At 35.1% G+C, this 16,972-nt stretch overlaps 2 protein-coding genes across 2 annotated transcripts; one reads left to right on the top strand and one right to left on the bottom strand.

Annotated features, from left to right (window-relative positions):
• The first annotated feature begins 783 nt into the window (after positions 1-783).
• Positions 784-4,809, top strand: LOC118029469 (leucine-rich repeat receptor-like serine/threonine-protein kinase RGI4). Its single transcript, XM_035033368.2, has 2 exons — positions 784-3,825; positions 3,935-4,809. Exons 1-2 carry the CDS (start codon positions 1,002-1,004, stop codon positions 4,393-4,395), a joined length of 3,285 nt encoding a protein of 1,094 aa, XP_034889259.1. The 5' UTR covers positions 784-1,001; the 3' UTR covers positions 4,396-4,809.
• Positions 4,810-11,801: 6,992 nt separating this feature from the next.
• On the bottom strand, positions 11,802-15,626 carry LOC118029470 (probable receptor-like protein kinase At1g30570). The gene is made up of 2 exons (XM_035033370.2): positions 14,834-15,626; positions 11,802-14,632 (listed from the first exon to the last, which is right to left on the bottom strand). The coding sequence occupies exon 2, from the start codon at positions 14,607-14,609 to the stop codon at positions 12,099-12,101; it is 2,511 nt and encodes an 836-aa protein (XP_034889261.1). The 5' UTR covers positions 14,610-14,632; positions 14,834-15,626; the 3' UTR covers positions 11,802-12,098.
• Between the last annotated feature and the right edge of the window lie 1,346 nt (positions 15,627-16,972).

Here is a 16,972-nt window from a genome sequence, read left to right as displayed (position 1 = left end):
ACTTGCACAGATCTTGAAATTTGCACAAGCTCACATTACATTTTGCTTAATTTTTTATCAAATAAATGGAAATGGTGAGATTTGAACTCGTGATTGTTTGGTCAGTAAAGTTCTGATACCATATCAAATGAATTATCTTAACCCAATAATTTAAATTATTAGATGAGTTCTATAATATAATTTATATTATTTTTTAATAAGTTAATAAAAAAAATCTTCGAAGATTTAGTTTCCTTGTTCATGTAAGCTTGCAGCTGTTATGTGACCAGAAAAGTGCATGCAAAATGGTTCAACTTGACTTGAAAAGAGGAAACATGATTGAATAACTCTAAAAAGTGAATCATTAAAAGGGAAATTTGGTTAGCAAGTCATTCAGTACCAGATTTTTCTTTTGCTGCTCTGGTGGGAGTTACTCCTGGTAAAAAATGAGCAGCCTTTTACACATTAGGGTTTAGGGTTAGCACAGTACTATATGGTCATGAATCCTCCAATCCCAGCATGGGTGATGGAAAAAAAAAACACCCAAGTTTTGCTAGGTGATATATAAGACATAAATATATTTAGTTGAAGAAATTAAGATACAAATATAAAATAAATCTGTTTTACGATGATTTGTTTTAAAATAAATTTATATTCTCTTAAAATTAAAAAAAAAAATATAATATATCTTTTTTGTCTAAACTGTTTTTATCTTTTTTATCCTGAGATACTAATTAAATGATAAATTAAAAAAAAAAAACTCATTCATAAAAAAAAAAAAAAATAGAGAGCATCCATTCAGTAATAACTTTAAATAAAACCAAATGTGCATCTGCATCAACATGTCTGAATTAACAGCTATGTCAATTAGAATATTAATAATAAAGAAAAAAAAAAAAAAAAAAGAAGGTGGTGGTGGTGGTCTTGGATCCAGATCTTCTGCTTTTCTTCTATAAACAAAACATGGGGTTCCCCCCTCAACAATCCCAACACAGACCAACTCTTCTCTTCTACCAGCAGCAATGCCTGCTCCTCTAAGGAATCTCTTATTTTCTCCCAGTATCTTCTCCTTCACCTTACTTCTATCTATAAACTCTCTTTTCTTTCCTTCTTGTTACTCCATTGATGAACAGGGCCAAGCCCTTTTAGCATGGAAGAACAGTTTAAACACCTCCACAGATGTACTCAATTCTTGGAACCCTTTAGACTCAAGTCCATGCAAATGGTTTGGGGTCCATTGCAACTCAGACGGCAACATTATAGAGATGAACTTGAAATCAGTAGATTTGCAAGGCCCACTGCCTTCAAATTTTCAGCCTCTCAAGTCCTTGAAGAGCCTTATCCTTTCATCAACCAATCTTACTGGTGCAATCCCGGAAGCGTTTGGAGATTATCTTGAGCTTACTCTCATTGATCTTAGTGATAATTCTCTATCAGGTGAAATCCCAGAGGAAATATGCAGACTAAGGAAGTTGGAAACTTTGTCTCTCAATACAAATTTTCTTGAAGGTGCCATTCCTTCTGATATTGGAAACCTTTCAAGTCTAGTGTATCTGACTCTCTTTGACAATCAACTCAGCGGCGAAATTCCACAGAGCATTGGAGCATTGAGAAGATTACAGATTTTTCGAGCAGGTGGGAATAAAAATGTTAAGGGCGAGCTGCCTCAGGAGATTGGAAACTGCACCAAAATAGTTGTTTTAGGCCTCGCCGAAACCAGCATTTCTGGGAGTCTTCCTTCATCAATTGGGATGCTGAAAAGGATTCAAACTATAGCCATTTACGCAACGCTATTATCAGGTGCTATCCCAGAAGCGATTGGAGATTGCAGTGAGTTGCAGAACCTGTATCTATATCAGAATTCTATATCCGGTCCAATCCCAAGGCGAATTGGGGAACTCAGCAAGCTTCAGAGTCTGCTCTTGTGGCAGAACAGCATAGTTGGGGCAATCCCGGATGAGCTTGGAAGTTGCACAGAGCTTACAGTCATTGATTTATCCGAGAATCTTCTAACAGGAAGCATACCAAGAAGCTTTGGAAACCTTCTGAAGCTTGAAGAGCTTCAGCTGAGTGTTAATCAGTTATCAGGTACCATACCTGTTGAAATCACAAACTGCACAGCTCTCACTCATCTTGAAGTAGACAACAATGGAATCTCCGGTGAGATTCCTGCTGGTATCGGCAACCTGAAGAGCTTGACTCTATTCTTTGCCTGGAAGAACAATCTCACAGGCAATATCCCAGAGTCTCTTTCAGAGTGTGTCAATCTTCAGGCTCTTGATCTTTCATATAACAGTCTTTTTGGTTCAATACCAAAGCAGATTTTCGGATTGCAAAATCTCACCAAGCTACTGATACTTTCCAATGAATTATCGGGCTTTATACCGCCTGATATAGGAAACTGCACCAACTTGTATAGGTTGAGGCTGAATGGCAACAGGTTAGGAGGTACTATTCCATCGGAGATCGAAAAGTTGAAGAGTTTGAATTTCATTGATTTAAGCAACAATCTTCTTGTTGGAGGAATCCCTTCATCAGTATCTGGATGTGAAAATCTTGAGTTTCTTGATCTCCATTCAAATGGGATCTCTGGTTCTGTACCTGATACTCTGCCTAAAAGACTACAGTATGTGGATGTTTCAGACAATAGGCTTACAGGTTCACTGACTCATAGCATTGGGTCATTGATTGAATTAACCAAGCTTAATTTGGCGAAGAATCAACTTTCAGGAGGAATTCCAGCAGAGATATTGTCATGCAGTAAGCTACAATTGCTTAATCTTGGAGACAATGATTTCTCTGGAGAAATTCCAAAGGAACTTGGTCAAATTCCATCACTGGAAATCTCTCTCAACCTAAGCTGCAACCAGTTTTCTGGCAAGATCCCATCTCAATTCTCTGATCTCAGCAAGTTGGGAGTACTTGACATCTCTCACAACAAGCTTGAAGGAAGCTTGGATGTTCTTGCAAATCTCCAAAACCTCGTTTCCCTTAATGTCTCCTTCAATGACTTCTCTGGTGAATTGCCTAACACCCCATTTTTTCGAAAGCTTCCGATAAGCGACCTTGCTTCGAATCAAGGACTCTACATTTCTGGAGGTGTAGCAACACCAGCAGACCACTTGGGACCTGGAGCAAACACTAGATCAGCGATGAGACTGCTGATGTCTGTTCTTCTCAGTGCTGGTGTGGTACTGATACTACTAACAATCTACATGCTAGTTCGTGCTCGTGTTGATAATCATGGGCTGATGGAAGATGATACATGGGAAATGAATTTGTATCAGAAGCTTGAATTCTCCGTCAACGACATTGTTAAAAATCTAAGATCATCTAATGTCATAGGCACTGGCAGCTCTGGAGTTGTGTACAGGGTGACCCTTCCAAATTGGGAGATGATAGCTGTAAAGAAGATGTGGTCATCAGAAGAGTCTGGAGCATTCAATTCTGAAATTCGGACACTCGGTTCAATCAGACACCGGAATATTGTCCGGCTTCTAGGCTGGTGTTCAAACAAGAAGTTGAAATTGCTTTTCTATGATTACCTCCCAAATGGAAGCTTGAGCTCCCTCCTTCATGGTGCTGGCAAGGGAGGAGCAGAGTGGGAAGCTAGATATGATGTTTTGTTAGGTGTGGCACACGCACTTGCATACCTGCACCATGATTGTGTGCCACCTATTCTACATGGGGATGTTAAAGCCATGAATGTGCTTTTAGGACCAGGCTACGAGCCTTACCTAGCTGACTTTGGCCTAGCAAGAGTGGTAAATAACAAATCTGATGATGATTTATGCAAGCCAAGTCCAAGACCTCAACTTGCTGGTTCTTATGGATATATGGCTCCAGGTACTTGTTCGTTTTTGTTCAATCAAATTAATTTAACTCCTTCAGTTAATTTGATTCCACTAAATCACTAGCAATGTCTAATTAATCTTAATTTTTGTTTTTGCTGTAGAGCATGCATCGATGCAGCGTATTACCGAGAAAAGTGATGTGTACAGTTTTGGGGTGGTGCTTTTAGAGGTTTTAACAGGAAGGCATCCATTAGACCCAACTTTGCCTGATGGTGCACACTTAGTTCAATGGGTTAGGGAACACTTAGCAAGCAAGAAAGATCCAGTTGACATCCTTGATTCAAAGCTTAGAGGAAGAGCTGAACCTACAATGCACGAAATGCTCCAAACATTAGCAGTTTCAATCCTGTGCATCAGTACACGAGCTGATGATCGTCCAATGATGAAGGATGTTGTTGCAATGCTGAAGGAGATTAGGCACGTTGAGACCGTAAGGCCAGAACCTGACCTATCAAAGGGGGTTAATTTGACAGCAGTTCGCTCATCACCTCCTCCTGCTAAGATTGTAGTTTCACAAGGATCTTCAAATTGTTCCTTTGCCTTCTCAGATGATTCAATCTAATATTGAATAAAGGTTAGGACAGCAGGAGGTTTTTTCAGTGCTTCAGTCATCAAGACAAGGATCCACTAAAACCTGCAACCACAGTGGGAGTTTTTAGTGTAATCTTTTTTCCCTTTCGAACTGTAATTCTTACCATATATGGAGCTGTAGACTGTAATACTGAGTCATTAGAGTAAATTCAGCCAAGTACATTAACAAATGTAACAAAAATAAGAACTTCTGGGGTTCATAAGAGGGTTAAATTGAAAGTTGTTTGATAGCTCCAATACTAGAGGTGGATTGGATTATCTTGGGGAGTAGGGATGGAAGCTGTTACTTAGTGGCAAGAGAATGACTGCAAGGCATGTGGACCAATGATTGGCTCATTTGGATCCAAGTAATTAGAATTTATTGCCAGGGAATGGATTCTCTCTCTCTCTCTCTATCTCTCTCTCTCACAAATAATAAATCCAGTCTTTCCATCAGAGCTCACATGGACCCACGTTTCTAACATCACATGACCATGTGCTGTCTGAGAGAGACTTTCCAGCAATGAACAAGAAAAGGCTCTTTCAAAGCATACCAAACTTGATTTATAAGAGACTGTATGTCTTAACTCGGAAGCACATGCACAAGCAGGATCATCAGACCTGTTTATAAAAGCAAGATGATGATTTATAAACAACTATTGCTCACATGCAAAAGGTTTCGAGACCCACGCGATAATTATAGTAGTCAGGGGAGAGACGTAAGCAAGTCCAATCTTCTTCTTTTTTTTGTTTTTTTATAATAGTAATTGTATTCAAGGGAAGAAACTGTATAGAGTACGAGGAATATACCATAAGAAGTACAAATACTTGTTATCCTAGTTTATCTAATGAAAAATAACAAGGGAAAGAAGCAAAATCTAATAAAAAAAAAAGTGAAAGGAATAAAAGTAAATTATAAAGACAAACAATACATGAGCCGGTCGACCAGTTTCTTGAAATTTCTTAACCGGTCAACCGGTTGATTACAAATGACCTGTGCTAAATAGAATCTCAATATCAATAAGAGAAATGATATCTCATGAGTTTTTGAGGCGTCAAAAGGATCTGAAAGTAGCTAGGATGTGAAACCTTGTAATTCGAGCTCTACCAAACAAGATCGGATCAAATAAAAAATGCCCTTGCAAACATTCTGATGAGATCGGTAAATCTAATGAAAGATTCAGTTATTTCTCTTATACCAAATGAAGTAAATCGCGGCTGAGAGGGTTACTTGAGCAAGCAAATGCATAAATTCCTTTTTTTTTTTTCAAGTGTGTATATGCCCAATAAAGTAGCTGACCTCATGTCAAATAAGGTCAACTCATAAGGGTCATGCTCGTGATAGCATCTCAAACTGTAGCAGATAAAGGGCACTGAAAGAAAAAAAATATTCATGTGTTTCAACCTGTGACCCATAAAGGATACATGTCAAAAAGGAAATGATAAGAAAAGGATGTAATATGTCCATGGTATTGAAACGACCCATAGAGGCAAGCCACAAGATAAAAAGAGTGTCTTGAAATGAAACTTGAGAGCCAAAGAAGATGGTGCACAGAGTTTGTGGGTCTGGAATCTTTAAGAACCTCCCATACCAAGTCAATGGAGAACCTCACTAATGAGTGACCATTCTAGAAATAATGGTCTGGTAAGGCACTCCTAGGGTTAAAAGTAACTAAGCTCTAAATAGGCTGGAGCTCCAATCTACCCGATAAGAAAGCTCAAGTATCCTCATCAATGATGTTTGAGACCTTACCATTCCATGACAATGCAGTAGAAGTGAACACCTTGAAAGGCTCTAGGTTGTATAATTATTGTCCATCTGGCAACTAATAGTCTAAACACAAAGAGGTAGCAGTCTCATCACCAATACTAGAGACAAACTTCCCTTCACATCAATCTCTACTGAGTAGAATCTTTTTCTATGGCCAAGAAAACAGTGAAAAAGGCTTGACATGCTAAAAGGATATATCCATGAGAATAACAGTCGCCAAACATGCTTGAAAATAATAGTTTTATTCCAAGTTTGAACCCTCTTTATTCCTATGCCACCCTTCTTAAGGGGATAACAAACATAAGCCTAGATCATCTCAGCCTTTGAGTGTGTGAGAGAGAGCATCATTTGTAAAGAAAAGAAGCCAAGATACCCTTTTATCCTTTTAATAATAGAACAATGGAGAATAAATATGGAGGACCGATAAACCTGGATGGAAAAGAGAACTGATTTGATTAGTTGAAGACGTTGAACATAAGTAAGAGAAGCTAAGGTCCACGACTTAATCCTAGAGAGAATCTGCTTCACTAAAGGCTTACAATCGGAGTGAGTCAGTCTAATAGATATCAATGGGACACCCAGGTATCTTATCAGTAGAGAAATGCCACTTGAAACTAGTGCTAGTCAATTCTCCTCGAAATATGTTGAGGTATAGTAGTTGACTAGAAATCTAAGGGTAAAGTACTGTTTTGATATAGGCTGCAAGAGCAGTACCAAATCAAGGTAAATGTTGAATACTAGATTTAACCTTAAAATAAAGATAAGGGTGATTTTTTAATTGTCATGCACTTGAAATTTAAAGGCATTTTTTTTTTATCATAAATATAGTCTCTAATTTCAAATCCATTAATTTCATCCACAAATACTTTGATACACATTTTGACATACAAAAATCATAAGGTTACAACACTCTTGATGATATGCATAAAAATTTATCTACAAAACTTTTATTAGACATTACAAGTTTTTATCAAATATAAAAGCCAGATATCTTAGTAGCAACGTCCTATTTAGGATTAAGTCCTCTAAAAGAAGGTACCTAAAAAAAAATAGAATCACACAATTAACATACATAATTTCACTATCATAGTTACTAATACTTGCTAAAACTAAACAAGCAATCCTCACATCTTTAACACCTTTATAAACATGTCAATTCTTTAATAAATCCTTAGTTTAATACACTTTTTCTCTCTTTTTTAAACAATAGATAAACTTCTATTTTTTTTTCTTATATATCATCATTGAACTATCATTGTCTTGTTCACAATACCTCTTGATTAAGAATTCAATTCCTCACTCATCTCAAACATTCATCACTTATACTTTAAATTAATTATATTAATTATATTATTACAATCATCTTCATTTATATTTTGATTTAGCCTCTTTCATATAACCATCTCAATTATTCTTTATTCATAGCCCAAACCAATTTGGACTTCATTAAACTATCCATTGCCCAAATCTTGTTATATATATTCATCAAATTCAATGTTTAAAACTCTTACTTCAACCTCCTTATAGGTTCATTGACCACATTTCATTCCTTGAATTATTCTTTACATTAACTCTGGTTCACCAATTACATTCATTTCTTTTAACACCTATTAAATCATTTTTTACTAACTAAACTTTTATTAATTCATTTTGAATCCCATGGTCTCATTTATGGCTTATCATTAGAAATCTTCAATCACAACATCAATCCTACCTCATATAGCTCATCTATATTATTTTAAAATCTTAAATATTCCTCGAGCTCATTTAAGACTCACTTGTATATTTTCAATATCAATATTACTTAAGCTAATTTATAGCTCATTAAATGATTTATGACTACTAATCCTTTTTAATTATACACAATTCATATTTCAAAATATAATATCTCTTATTTTTGTGGTCAGATTAATATTTAGCATGTTGGACCCATCATTATGACCAATTTAAGTTTTTCCTATTAAATTTCATTGTTGTGGACAAGTTCAAAGTCATGTAATAAATTTTATCATTGTAGTCAATTAAAGTTTTTTCCTTATTATATTTTTGCTATTATGGTCCATTCAACTTTTCTTTTTAGTTTTTTCATTTTAGTCCCTTAATTTCTCACATAATAAATTCCATCATCATGATTGACTTAAATTTTACATAATAATTTTGCCCCAAAAGCATAACAATATATATATATATATCATTATCACATCCTTGTAGAGCATGATGAATTTATACTAACATAAATCATACAAATTTATGTTATCCTACTTCATATTAAATTTACATTAACATGATTCACCTCAAATTTAAACTCGCAATATCCACCAAATACGTGTTTGTATATTTCATTTACAATAAAAAAATAATTAAATAAAATGCTACTTTTACTAAAAACAAGGTGAGTGGTTGACACCAATAACATATATAACAATCAAAGAAATACTGAATATTCACTTACATATTTCATATACAAAAGTTTGAAATTGATCAAACTCTAACACAATCAATCAACTAGACATCTAACTTCTCTAACTTGCATACTTAATTTAACTCAATTTCATTTGTAATTATCATTGCACATCAAATACTTATGAAATATACAATTTAAATCAACTAACTATAATTAACCTCTTAAATATTTTTAAATTCTCTAAATTTGAAATTTGACCAATTATATTAAAACTTATAATCTGTCATATTTTCCCAATTTATTTCTCAAACATGTTAATTTTAATGCCAAACATGTAATGCACAAACCCTCGACAATTAATCATCAAAATAGAAAAAATCCCTAAATTCCATATGTTGTCGACCACTTATAAATCAAGAAACTCATGTTCTTCATCCAATTTTGTTTCATTTCATCAATTTCCTAAATTATTAACACAATTAATTAACCCTTAACTTTATCTCATTAAATTCACATTTTCACATCAATGTTTTAAAGTTTTATTCTCACACTTCTTACAACACAAAACTAACATGAAAGTCATATATCCTATTAATAAAACCCACTTCAAATACAATCAACACATAAACTATTAAAACAATAAAATTTAACCAATTTATGAAGGTTATCTTCCCATATTTTTTTCAAAATTCTTTAACTAACTATTTGACCAAATCTTCATAAAATCCCTAAAATTTTCATATCTCTCTTACTTTCTTTTTTTTGTTTTTTTCTCAAGTGTATTTATTTTAATATTCAATCCTACCAAAACACCATATACACAATCAAACTTTTATCCAGCATTTATACCTTTTAAACAACAAAAAAATTAACTTCCATACATGTCATTTATTTCTTCAGCCACAATTATATTAGCACTTAATCCTTAAAGGCTTCCACGTTAATTTATACACATATACATCATGAAATTCATAAATATATTCAATCCAAAACTCTTTTCCAAACACAATTTATCATGCCTACACATTTAAAAAACCTACAACATCACAAATTTTAATCTGTTTCCTATGTCCCCTAAATGTTCCCCCATGGCCAGCCTTAGGTAAATTTATTACTCATTGATTTTTTTTTCAATTTTTTCTCTTGAATTATCATTACCATTATCCATTTTATGCCAATTAAATCAACAATTATAAAATAACCCCCCCCAATCCTCAAAAAAAAAAAAAACCACACACATGGCCGACCATTATAAAGTTAGAAACCCAAAATTTATTTTTCAATTCTTTCAATCTTCCCCCAATTCAAAAATTCTCAGGTATCCCATTATCAATCCCACAATTTGTAACTCTCACAAACATCATCAAACCCTTACAATCTAAAAATTAGGGCTTTTATTTTTCTTTTCAATAAAATTCAATTAAAAATATATAATTCATCTTACCCAACAACAATCAAGCTCATTCTCATTTGATGAGTTAGAAGCAATTTCTTCCACAATTTCCAACCTTTCCTTCCTAAAATCACCACTTTTCTCTTCTTAGTTATCCAAGCTTTCAAAGTAAAGAGAGGCAATTATGTTGTTGAGACTTGCTTTACCTGTCATAATTAGACATGATTAGCACAAAAATATAAAGCAACTGTGATATAAATTGATATTAATGATAAAATAGTATTGTAAATTTATAGAAAGATAAAAATCATAAAACTAGAGATAAAACATTGATTGAACCTTGAAACATGATTGGTTTAAAACCAATAAATGTTTCTGCATACAAGCCATCATTGATCATCTCTCTATAGCAAAATAAAAGATCAAGAACTTCTAAAGGATATCTATAAAGGTCTATATATTTTAATGTAAGCAGAAGCGCAAAAATCCTTTAGTGAAAAGAGCGAATACCATTAAATACTAAAAGTGCAAAGATCATGGGAACTCATAACACAGCCTGAAAAGCACTTCATAAAATAAAGTCAGTCATGCACCTACTCTGAAATCACTGCCTCCATGGTATTAGAGGAAATCTCTTTCCATGTAGTTTTTTTTCAGCTTGACTGCTGCAAATGCTCTAAGAGGAAAAGTAAACAAGCTTAAGATGATACGAGTCCCATACAGATAAATATGGCTCTAAAAAAAAAAGTTTTCAATAAAAACTAAAATTGCAAAACTTAAATATTATATTTCAGATAAGAAGTGAAACAATTATATGATATGGCTAACAACCAATAAACAATAGTAAGGAAGCACTAAAATTAAAAACTATGCTTTAACTTTTTTGCAAGTAAACCAATAGCCACCCTTTCAACATCTTGCATAATTTTACGCACCATCATAGTCTGATCAGAAATATCTTTTTCTTGTTTCATTGCTCTCTCTTCAACATCCCTTTCATGTTCTCCTGTGAAATGATGACTTCTGGATCTCAGTTCATGATTGATTTTTCCCTTTTATTTGTGAAATTGTTATTATATCAGGAGTATTTTGCTTCATTCAAAACCTTCCATTTCCACAATCCTGAAGCTAACTATGATGAAATTAAATGATCAAGAACACATTAATACATTGGTTTGGAATGGAAGTGATTCCATTATAAAAAAGACAGCATCCAATGGATGGTTTCAAAAGTTGTTAATAATATGGATACAAGATAAGCAGAGTGGACTTGTTTTGTTGAATTCTGACGGGGTTAGACACTGAAAGGATATAGTAGTTGGTATTTTGCAGTTTTTGATGCCCAGTGTACAGTTTGGACTTTCCTTTTTGGATTTAGCTCTATAGCCCAATCTTGTGAGCAACTTGAGCAAGTAGCTCTGTATGTGATTGTGAAGTTGATAAGAAATTTGTACTTTGTGGATTTGGTTCCTTTTTGTGCTTATTATATATGTGTAAAATACAATATGAATTATTATGCCATGCAAGAATTTGAAAGTCACATGGATTGAAACAAATTCATATCTTCTGGATTCCTGGTGACAAAAATTATCTTCAGAATCAACTTGATTAATGGTTGTTTAGAGTTGTGATGTAACCTGCGTTTTATAATTTTTTTTTCTTTGTTTAAAATTAATTTGTTTTATGTTTTCGAATCGTTTTGATGCACTAATATCAAAAATATTTTTTTAAAATATATATATATATATATATATATATTATTTTGATGCATTTCTAAACAAAAAATATTTTGAAAAACAACTGCTACTACACTTCCAAACACCCTCTAAAGCAAGTTATATTACATAGAATAAGATATAAAACACTTTGAAGATCATGCCTTATATATTTCACTCCACTTGCTAGTAAAGTTAATTTGGACATAATAACAGTTACCTCAAGCACATAATCTGATTGAACAAAATAAAAGAATTTAGGACCATAATGATAAAAACATTGTAATGAATATAATTTCTAGCTTTCGCTAGACACTTGGGCCTTTCCACTGTGAAATCCAGCATTCTATTTGCCAAAACCATTGTTTCAGCAGAGGACCTCCATCGCCCTTCATTCCAAGGTCCATCTCTCTTATTCCAAGGCGAGAGGGGGGCGTCGTGCCTCTTCTGCTACTCTAAGCTCCAAATCCTCCAATGCTTGACTGCTAGTAATGGAGGTTTCAGTGGTGGCACTGGCGCGCATCCAAGCTTCATGAAGTTGCAAGACATATTCCAAATGCCACAGAACTTCCCCCATTGTTGGACGATTCTTCCCCTCATCAGCAAGGCATTTTTCTGCTATCTCTCCAAACTTCTTCAGTGACTCAGGGCAAGTATTTCCCCTGAGACGTGGGTCAACGATGGTCTCCAGTGACTTCTGCCGCTGCCACTTCATTGCCCACTCTGCGAGGTTGATCTGGTCTTTTGGCAAGCTTGGGTTTATAACAGGTCGAGAACAAATAACTTCAAACAACACCACGCCAAATGAGTAAACATCGGATTTCTCAGTCAACTGCTGTCGACGATAGTATTCAGGATCAAGATATCCAAAGCTTCCTTTCACTGCTGTACTAACATGTGTGTGGTCCAAAGCTGGACCAGCTTTAGACAACCCAAAATCTGCCATTTTTGCTACAAAATTTTCATCAAGCAGTATGTTGGTTGTCTTAATATCCCTGTGAATTATTCCACGATCTGCTCCAGTATGGAGGTAATGGAGTCCCCTGGCAGCACCAATGCATGCTTCTAGTCGCTGCTTCCATGTCAATGGTGGGAAATCACTCCCAAAAAGATGACTTCGAAGAGTTCCATTTGCCATATACTCATAAACCAAGATCATCTCACTCTGTTCTTCGCAGAACCCAATCAACGAGACCAGATGCCTGTGCCTTAACTTTGAAAGCATCTCAATTTCTGTTTCAAATTCAGTCAGGCCTTGCTTGGATTGTGGGTTTGACCGTTTGATTGCTGCAAGTGTGCCATCTTCAATCTTCCCACTGTATACTTTACCAAAGCCTCCAACTCCTATCACCAAACTGTCATCAAAATTGTTCGTTGCCACACGAATCTCTGACAAGGTGAAACGCCTGCCAACTCTAGTAGACGCTGCCAACGATCCATTTAGAGAACGGACCCCTCCCTTTTTATAAGCAATGCTACTTACAACAGCACCATGCATGAACAGTGGCCGCCATCCAGGAGGGTTGCCTTTGGCATCACTCATTCGTTTTCTTCGATTCTTGCCGGAGCAAAAGATGCAAGAAAATGTAATTGCAATAATGAGGACAGAAGCTACACCTGCTCCAACCCCCAACCAGAGAGTCCAAGATTTTGAATGACTTGCAGATTTCTCAGTTGAATCAATTCTGTCAGCAAATGCAAGATTCGCACTTCGGCTAAGCTTGAAAATCTCCAGTCCGTTCAAGAGAGCATCGGTTCCTGAAGCACCAACTGCAGTGTCAGGACCCAGTTGGACCCAAAGGGTGTTTGTCTTGGAGGAAACCGTGTCAAAATAATCCTGATGATATGCTCTGTTCTTCCCTCCTGCCCGTACATAAACATCAAAGCTATCAGCAGCTGTCTTGTTGTTTATATAGACCCTGAAAATCCTCTGGTTTGCTTTGTCATATACCAGCTCACAAAAATGTAACCGGATTAAATAATCAAAATCAGGATCTACTTGGAATTTCCATGACATGTTAAACTTTTTCTCCAAGACTTCTGTGTTGGACATGATTCTTGCTGTTTCATATACAAGAAGTGGAGCCACCGAGGAATCATTGTTCGATGCATAAGTGACATTAGAAGTATTCCTGATTTCAACACCAGCATCTGCTGTAATCATGTAGCTGGAATCCATTTCCCATTTCCTCCAAAGATCTGAATCTTGATTAGTTTTGATCTCCTGTCCCCCGATATTCAACCGATACATAGTTTCAATCCCCCGTCCGCTGACATTGAAATTGGCATTACTTCCACCCACTTTACTAACTGAGTCTGCAAAAAGTGTGCCAACCACAGGGACAACCTCTACGGCATTTATGAACCCGAACGATCCCCTAGATGAAACAAACTCAACCACAAGAACATCATTGATTGCTAGAATATACTCTTTGACCAAGGACAAAGAACTTGAATTGCTGTTGGAATTCTGCAAGTGCAAATTCTTGTCTGCAATCTCGACCGGAACATTGAACGCAGTCATCAGTTTCAGACCATTAGCCACGACACTAAACGAGGACTCATTAACATTATAATTCTCAAAAGGGAATGGACAAAAATGGAGTCTCAGAAAGTAGTTTCCCTGCATTCCAGCAAAAGTATAATTCAAAGCATTGAAAATCCGGGCAGTTTTGTAGAGTGGCCCTAAGGTTGAATTGCCATCAGCAGTAGAATCAGTAGCAGCAACACCAGGAGAACTGACGGTGAAATTATCATTTGGGGCCAAATCACCAATCCATCTCCTACCATCCACAATAACACTGCTATTTGCACCACAGTTTACCAAAACAGGCTTTGACTGAGCTTCTCCGCTGCTAACAGATAGGAACACTATGATCAGTAATCCAAGACCCCAAATCCCTCTTCCCTGGACCTTCTCCATTACTGCCAATTTCCCTCAAGAACCTTCAAAAATACAAAATCAATCCTCAATTGTCCAACAAGAACCAACCGAGAGAAAAAACAGTATTTCACAAAATGCGTGTAAATTCCATCTCTTAATTCACCCAAATTACCTCACCACCGTCATCAAAAGGCTCACAACAATTTCATACATTAAAGCAGCATCAAGAATTCTCAACAGACTTCAACAATGCATCAGGTTACCATCTCTAGTCCCATACAGGCATCTGAATTCCCACTTTCAGAGACTTCAAAAGCTAAAAACCAAGAATGTTCATCAAAAACCAGGTGCACATTCTCCATGAATCCACCCTCTCCAATCAGCAACCCCAGTAACCATTCAGATCTGATGAACCAAGAAGAAACATGCAAGAACTGGATACAAAATGGCAATGAGATGTAAAGAAACAAACTTTTGCTCACAGGAAACGAGATTGAAATCTAGAGAGAATTATCACAAGAAACAAATCTTGAAAATACTAATTGTGACTATCAAAACAAAGGAAATAGAACATGGGTTGTGGTTAAAAAAAAGGATTCGAAAAGTTCACTTCTTTCCATCCTTTAGTTGTCTGTTCTATGCTTTAAAGACAAGAATCTGACATGGCTTAAGCTTCCTTTTTATTATAATCTTTTTTAACTGTAGTCATTAGGCTATCACACACACACACACAGAGACACCATCTTTTGTGATCTTTTGATATTATTTTTCTCTACTTGGTGGTGGTTTTTGGGCAGTGTTACCAGAGATCGATGAGATGGGATTCCATTATTGGTGAGGTGGGAGTCACATGCTGATGTCTGGAAGATGATGAGCAGTGATGCTGTACTGTAGTGACTGAGGATTAACAAAACTACTCTTTCAGCTAGGGCTAAAAGAGCTGTGCCTTGTCTCCTTTATTGTCCGTACCAAGAGTACCCCTATTGGGTCCTTGTCCTGATCTCATCTCTATGGTCAAATTAACCAGTTAATGCCTACCATCTAACATGCTTGCATGTGTTCCTCCTCTCTTCAATCTGCGTCCACAGTTGCAATGAAAATACATATATCCTTGTCAGTAAAAAATTTTTATATGTTCATGCAGCGTGGGACAAGAGAATACATTGCCGACTCTTGTTTCTCACGCTAGTTTTCTTTTTCTTTTTCTTTTTACTAGAGATTAGGGTTTTTATAATAAAGATGATCATGAGGAAGATTATAAAAGTGACACTTATATTTGAAATTTATCCAGCTTAGGTTGTTGGACTGCTAGTCCTTTCAATAAAATACAAGAAAAAAAAAAGTTAGAAAAACAATCAAATCGAAAGTAGTTTTGAGTGATTATATGATCCAAACAAGTCTATAAATTGGATTTGATGGACCAACAACTTGAATCAAACTAGTCATTTATACATCTCTAAAGCTTAGCAATTCCATACTTTATTGAAAAATCAATGAATTTATGTATATTAAGTGGGAATTCTTGATTAGTTTTTGTCTTGGCCAGTAATAATAAGTTTGATAGATCAATTTAATCAATTTAAAATGATATTTTATTAAAAAAAAAAATTAAAAGATTTAAAATGTCATCATGAAAAAAAAATTTAAGTTAAATTAAATTTTGTTAAATTAATTTTGAACTTGATTTCAACATAAAACTCCCCTTGAATCCACTAGTAGTAAGTTAATTTACAGTGTGGAAAGTAAGAAATATATATTATTCTATGAATTGTTCATCTAGCTAAACAAACACATGGTTCCACCACATCTACCAATCAATAACATAAGATTCCTTGTGTCAATCCATCAAATTATTTTGTTCCAAATGGATAAGGTCTGTTTTTTTTTTTTTTACAATATATCTCTAAATCTCTTTCTTTTTTTCTTTCAAAAATCAATTTTATTAATGTTATGGAAGAAAAAAAATCAGACTTATTGTTTTTATTTTAAAAAAACTCGAAATAAAATTATTTTAATTTTTAAAAAATAAATTAACCCGCCAACCCACATTCAGACTTTGATCTGTCTAAAAACCGATTAGTTTCATTAATATATTTTTCTACATCTTTTTCTGTTTAAAGGAAATAATCGTTCTATTTTATTTAATCAATGATTACTGGAGAGGTAGGAGCGAGTAAAGAAATATAGATTACGAGGGTGAATAAAGGGAAAACAAACTCAGAGGGACCTTATTAACAAATAATAAAACTAAAGATACCAAACGAACATTTAGCCAGGGCACAATGCCACAATTTCCAAAGTCCAAACCACCGACATTTCCCAGAGTAAATTATTCTTTAGTCCCTTTGACTTGAATAATATTATAGCTTAGTACTCCATGTTTGAAAACGTACAACGCAGTC

Source organism: Populus alba, chromosome 11 (assembly GCF_005239225.2).
Source record: "Populus alba chromosome 11, ASM523922v2, whole genome shotgun sequence".
In the NCBI taxonomy this organism is placed as follows: Eukaryota; Viridiplantae; Streptophyta; class Magnoliopsida; order Malpighiales; family Salicaceae; genus Populus; species Populus alba.
Note: the sequence above shows the minus strand (reverse complement) of the source record. Positions and strands in the feature narration are given on the sequence as shown.

Excerpts from the sequence above, each read along its gene's own strand:
- LOC118029469 (XM_035033368.2), top strand. The coding sequence starts at position 1,002 with ATGCCTGCTCCTCTAAGGAATCTCTTATTTTCTCCCAGTATCTTCTCC. Across the intron at positions 3,826-3,934 it reads TTATGGATATATGGCTCCAG|AGCATGCATCGATGCAGCGT; the intron begins GTACTTGTTCGT and ends TTTTTGCTGTAG.
- LOC118029470 (XM_035033370.2), bottom strand. The coding sequence starts at position 14,609 with ATGGAGAAGGTCCAGGGAAGAGGGATTTGGGGTCTTGGATTACTGATC.